This window comes from Ictalurus punctatus, chromosome 18 (assembly GCF_001660625.3).
Source record: "Ictalurus punctatus breed USDA103 chromosome 18, Coco_2.0, whole genome shotgun sequence".
Classification (NCBI taxonomy): Eukaryota; Metazoa; Chordata; class Actinopteri; order Siluriformes; family Ictaluridae; genus Ictalurus; species Ictalurus punctatus.
The window spans coordinates 25,136,123-25,141,078 of NC_030433.2; the positions used below are offsets into that span (position 1 = coordinate 25,136,123).

At 38.0% G+C, this 4,956-nt stretch overlaps 1 protein-coding gene across 1 annotated transcript; it reads right to left on the reverse strand.

The window, feature by feature from the left end:
* Positions 1 to 577: 577 nt before the first annotated feature.
* Positions 578 to 3,433, reverse strand: msx2b (muscle segment homeobox 2b). Its single transcript, XM_017491944.3, has 2 exons — positions 2,888 to 3,433; positions 578 to 1,664 (listed from the first exon to the last, which is right to left on the reverse strand). Exons 1-2 carry the CDS (start codon positions 3,135 to 3,137, stop codon positions 1,249 to 1,251), a joined length of 666 nt encoding a protein of 221 aa, XP_017347433.1. The 5' UTR covers positions 3,138 to 3,433; the 3' UTR covers positions 578 to 1,248.
* Between the last annotated feature and the right edge of the window lie 1,523 nt (positions 3,434 to 4,956).

Here is a 4,956-nt window from a genome sequence, read left to right on the forward strand (position 1 = left end):
CCTAAATTGTTGTATTAATTTGACCTATACCAAAACAACAGCAACTACAACAACAACAAATAAGTTATAAATCACAGTGGTAGATTAATGGATGTTATTCTGCATGAGACCGGCAGAGGGGGCCAAAATATTCAACTTAATCAAGCGCATTTTCAGACGTAATTAAGAACAGACCGTTGTAACTACAAAAAGGTTGCTTGAATAAAACGGTCTTGCTTTAAAAAACAAAAACAAAACAAAACAAAAAACAACTATTAAAAAAACCCACACAGCCTGATGTCATCTATAGCTAAAAACACTCAAATGGAAGTGTGCTATAGGCAACAAACTGTTTTGGCATGGAGCTTTATTATCTTAGAAATGCAACTAATATGTTCAAATTGACAGCCCTAGAGAAAAACACCTCTACATATTTTTTGTCCTTTGCAGGATGAAGTGCTGCGTGGAAAAGCTTTATGCTACTGTGCAGCACATCACCTTGAAAATATATGGTCATGGCCAAGATTCAAAAAGCCTACATGATATGTGCAAGTTGTTTTCCATTTATGAGAAAAAGGAAATACATTCTACTATATAGTAATAATCCATAGGTAATAATTTTATTCTATTTTGGGGAAAAAATAACTTCTGTTTTATCTGTAGAATGTGACCATTTTCAAAGGACTCAAAGGGGGAAAAAACAGTATATGCAAAACGGAGTAGAAAAATAGTATGGCCACAAAGGAATGTAACGTAAAGCAATGTAACAATGAATAACTATACATTTTATAAAGTGAGTGGTGAAAGCTAATACCAATCCTTGGAAAACTAAACTGATGTTTAATTAATTTACCACACAAAGGATCTAAGTACTGAGTCTTCAGCTTTGACAATTAAACTGCATTTTGTTTTTAGGTTGAGGTATGAAGCAAATGGAAATAAAACCAATTATTTAAACAGCAGAAATCAATCAACAGTACCACTAAATCAATATTTGATGTAGAAAGAATTATTTGAATTACAATACATTACATTAAGATGAATAAAAAGCACATACTGTACACACATATGCACATACACATATAAATACAAAGCAATGAATGCATCCACCCATACAGTAATGATATAAAATCAATCAGTTATGGATTAAAGGCAAAGGTGTCCTCTTTCCAGGTCAGGCACTTTTGAGATCTCTGATTGATCAAGTAGTTTGCATTCACAGACTGGTTTTAGTTTAGTTTTTTTTTTGGCTGTTTCCATTACATCCCTTCATGCCAGGTGATACAAGCCATATCCAAGAGGTGTTCCATATACTCCGAGTGGCGAAACAGGCACCAGGGGCCTCTGGTAAGGAAACGAGTTGCTGAAGAGTGGCTGCCCAACAGGCAGTGCCACATCAAAAAAGGATGGACCTGATGTCAGTGGAGATTTAGTAGCCAGTTTAAGTTTCTCGAGTTCAGCCTCATGAAGTCGCTTGGCCTTGGCACGGCGGTTCTGGAACCAGATCTTCACCTGAGTCTCTGTAAGTGTGAGTGAGCTGGAAAACTCAGCACGCTCAGCAATGGACAGGTATTGTTTTTGGTGGAATTTGCGCTCAAGTGCCAGTAGCTGAGCTGTGGTAAAAGGTGTGCGTGGTTTGCGGTTGGACTTGTGCTTGCGCAGTGTACACTGTGGACTCACCTGCCCTGTGGAACGAGGTTAAAAAACAGACTGTTATTGTACTTTTTACGGGGTTATTTGACAAATCACTGATCAGTTTTTAGAACAGTGTGGAGTTTCCCATTTCTGTGCTAGGATTTTAGCAATGTGATGAACAGAAACAGTGATTTTAGATTTTAAATATTTATTGTATATAGTAATAACTGCACTATACTGATGTTCAAAAAAGGATTAAACCAGTTGGGATCATGCTGGAACAGTTCTGTAAATGCATACATGCAACTGTGACTTATTTATCTGCATACACATATGCATCACTTCCCTGTGTCCATCTGAAAAATAAAATAAATAAATAAAAAAACAGCAGGATTCTGCCTCTCTTGTTGGAGATATTTTTTTTTTAATGTGCCATACAGGTACAGTTATTATTATTATTATTATTATTATTATTATTATTATTCTCATGTTCCCTTGCATGTTCAAAAACTGAAATCGTTATAGTTATGTAGACATTACATACAGCATTGTTGTTTTGTAGTTTCCATGGAAAACTTCCTCATACTATGTCAGGGACCGAGGATACCATCAACCTAAAACCAAGTTGGGAGTTAGCACTACACTAAATGTTATCTTAGTTTGTGCTTGTAATTAGTTACATTGATGTTGGTTTACAGCATTTTTGAGTGGTTTCTGAACCACACAATGTTACAATCGTGCTGCTTTGCTGGAACACAGGACTCCTTTTGGGTTCAGTCAAATTGTACAGTCCATACATTGACTCGCTGTCTGTAAACATACTGGTGAACTGGCACATGAGCAAAATTAAGTAAACATGTACATAATATTATGAAGGGACTAATAATGTCTAGCATTGCAATCACAAAAAAATTAAATAAAATGTTCTCTGTGTGTTGCCCTACATTGGACCTACGGAAGACAAAAGTCAGACCAGCAAGATCTCTCTCTCTCTCTCTCTCTCTCTCTCTCTCTCTCTCTCTCTCTCTCTCTATATATATATATATATATATATATATATATATATATATATATATATATATATATAACCACTGTGATGTTCTAACATCGATATTTTTATGATACAGATTAGTTTAATGTAGGCTAGACTCAGTATTGTTAAATATACTGACATTCTACACATTTAAATAAGACGGTTTCCTCCCAGCGTTTACCGTCTATCACATTCATTTATTTAAAAGAAATGTCGGCTAATAGATACGGGGAAACTTACGTGTGTGTGAATACGCAGAGTTAGTTACCCAGGCAGCCTCTAAATCCTCAGGCTCCGGAGACTCCGATTTGACGAATGAAGTTTGGACACAGTGCTGTCGGACATTTTCCGTGTTTTGATGCGATGAAACCTGACTTTGTACGAACGGATACTCCGAACTTTTCCGCCGCTCCTTGATGCTTTTTTCGCAGGCTATAAGCGACTCCACGCTGAAGGAAAGAGTCGGAGCCTGAGCTTTGCGTTGCTCCATCACCGCCCTCTGTCCGTGCCGTTTCGCTTATCTCTTTCTCTCAAACTCGGAGTGATGGACACTGCAGCTTTAACGAGTCTTCCGCGATTACGCTTTCAGTCAATTGACTCGCGTGCCTCACAGGTAGCCTTTGACCCCCGACGGAACAAGCCTGAAATTCTGGACCAATAGGAACCTCGTCTGATCTGCAGCCAAAACTTAACGCTCTGCTTGCTCGCTTGTGATTGGCTGGTCGAGAGTTTGCAATTAGACCGCTGACCTTACCGAAGTAACTGATGATTTGATTGTATACATACATGAATTACAGATACACAGTAAACAACTTTACAGAAAATGCAGGTTATATACATTTTGTTCATACATTGCCAAGTAACACTGATCGTTTTAAAATACATATTTTTTTTTCTCTATAGGCTACAATACACATAATTTACAACAGCTTGTAATGTAGGCCACCTAGAATTCTGCAGAAGTTCTAAGTACAGCTTCTCTAACAAGGTTAAAACAAGGTATGTCTTTCTCTCTCTCTCTCTCTCTCTCTCTCTCTCTCTCTCTCTCTCTCTCTCTCTCTCTCTCTCTCTCTCTCCATCCTGTCCTGGTGTACAGTTAGAGATGTGCAACAGGACTACAGAAAGTATCTGGTCTAGGCAGATGTCCATGATACAGCACTCACGGTATGTCTTAAACAATGTCCACCATGAACTCCATTTTACACACAAAGCAGTGCTCTCATATGGAGAAGATTCTAAAAAAAGAAGTAACATGAAATGCAAAATTATTGCTTTTCATTTGTGACATATTGACAATGTGTTTTACTGAAAAGTAGAGCTTCTTAAATTAATATGTATTTTTTTTGTTTAATAAAAATAGCCTGGGCGCACGGTGGCTTATTGGTTAGCACGTTTGCCTCGCACCTCCAGGGTCCGGGGTTTCGACTACCGCCGGGACCATGTGTGTGCAGAGTATGCATGTTCTCCCCGTACTGCGGGGGTTTCCTCCGGGTACTCCGGTTTCATGTCCAAAGTGTCCGTAGTGTATGAATGGCAGGTTATCTGCATATGGGCAGTGATGGCTTGGTGGTTAAGGCTCTGGGTTACTGGTCAGAAGGTCTGGGGTTCAAGCCCCAGTACTGCCAAGCTACCACTGTTGGGCCCTTGAGCAAGGCCCTTAACCCTCTCTGCTCCAGGGGTGCTGTATCATGGCTGACCCTGTGCTCTGATCCCAACTTCCTGACATGCTGGGGTATGCAAAGAAAAGAATTTCATTGTATATGTGAGCAATAAAGACTGATTATATCACAAATGAAAATCAATACTGTTGCGTTTCACATTTTTCTCCAGAGTGAATGCTTTATGCTCTTGCATGGAATCATCTATATACTCTTGCACTGGGTATTTATTTATAACTCATTTAGTGGTTTAACACATATAACAGGCAAAAATCTCTACTGACAAATGAATACAAGTGTCTTAATTTACATTTTAACTGACATCAGAGTGTGTGTTTAGGTTTGTCTACCTAATGTTTGGAAATCTTTACTGATGATGACAGCTCATGATGATAGCTAACTTGCTAATATTATAAGGTTGTAAGGTTTATTATAATACAGATATACTTGTATTTGATCTAATCTCACTCTGAATGTAATTTTTCTTCTTTTTTTTTCTATACTTGGTGTATATAAGGCCACATATATGTTGTTATGTAGCTGTCTAATGCTAGCTCTGTATGGGATATTGGAAAAAAAAAATTAATACACAAAAATAATGCAGCAAAAATAAGTATTGCCAGAATTGACTGTATTGTGTGTTAGGGTTAC

Bases quoted from the DNA above. Each gene is read 5' to 3' on its own strand.
- msx2b (XM_017491944.3), bottom strand. From the start codon at position 3,137: ATGGAGCAACGCAAAGCTCAGGCTCCGACTCTTTCCTTCAGCGTGGAG. The intron at 1,665-2,887 runs GTAAGTTTCCCC...CTCGTTCCACAG, and splicing joins CTCTGCGTATTCACACACAC to GGCAGGTGAGTCCACAGTGT.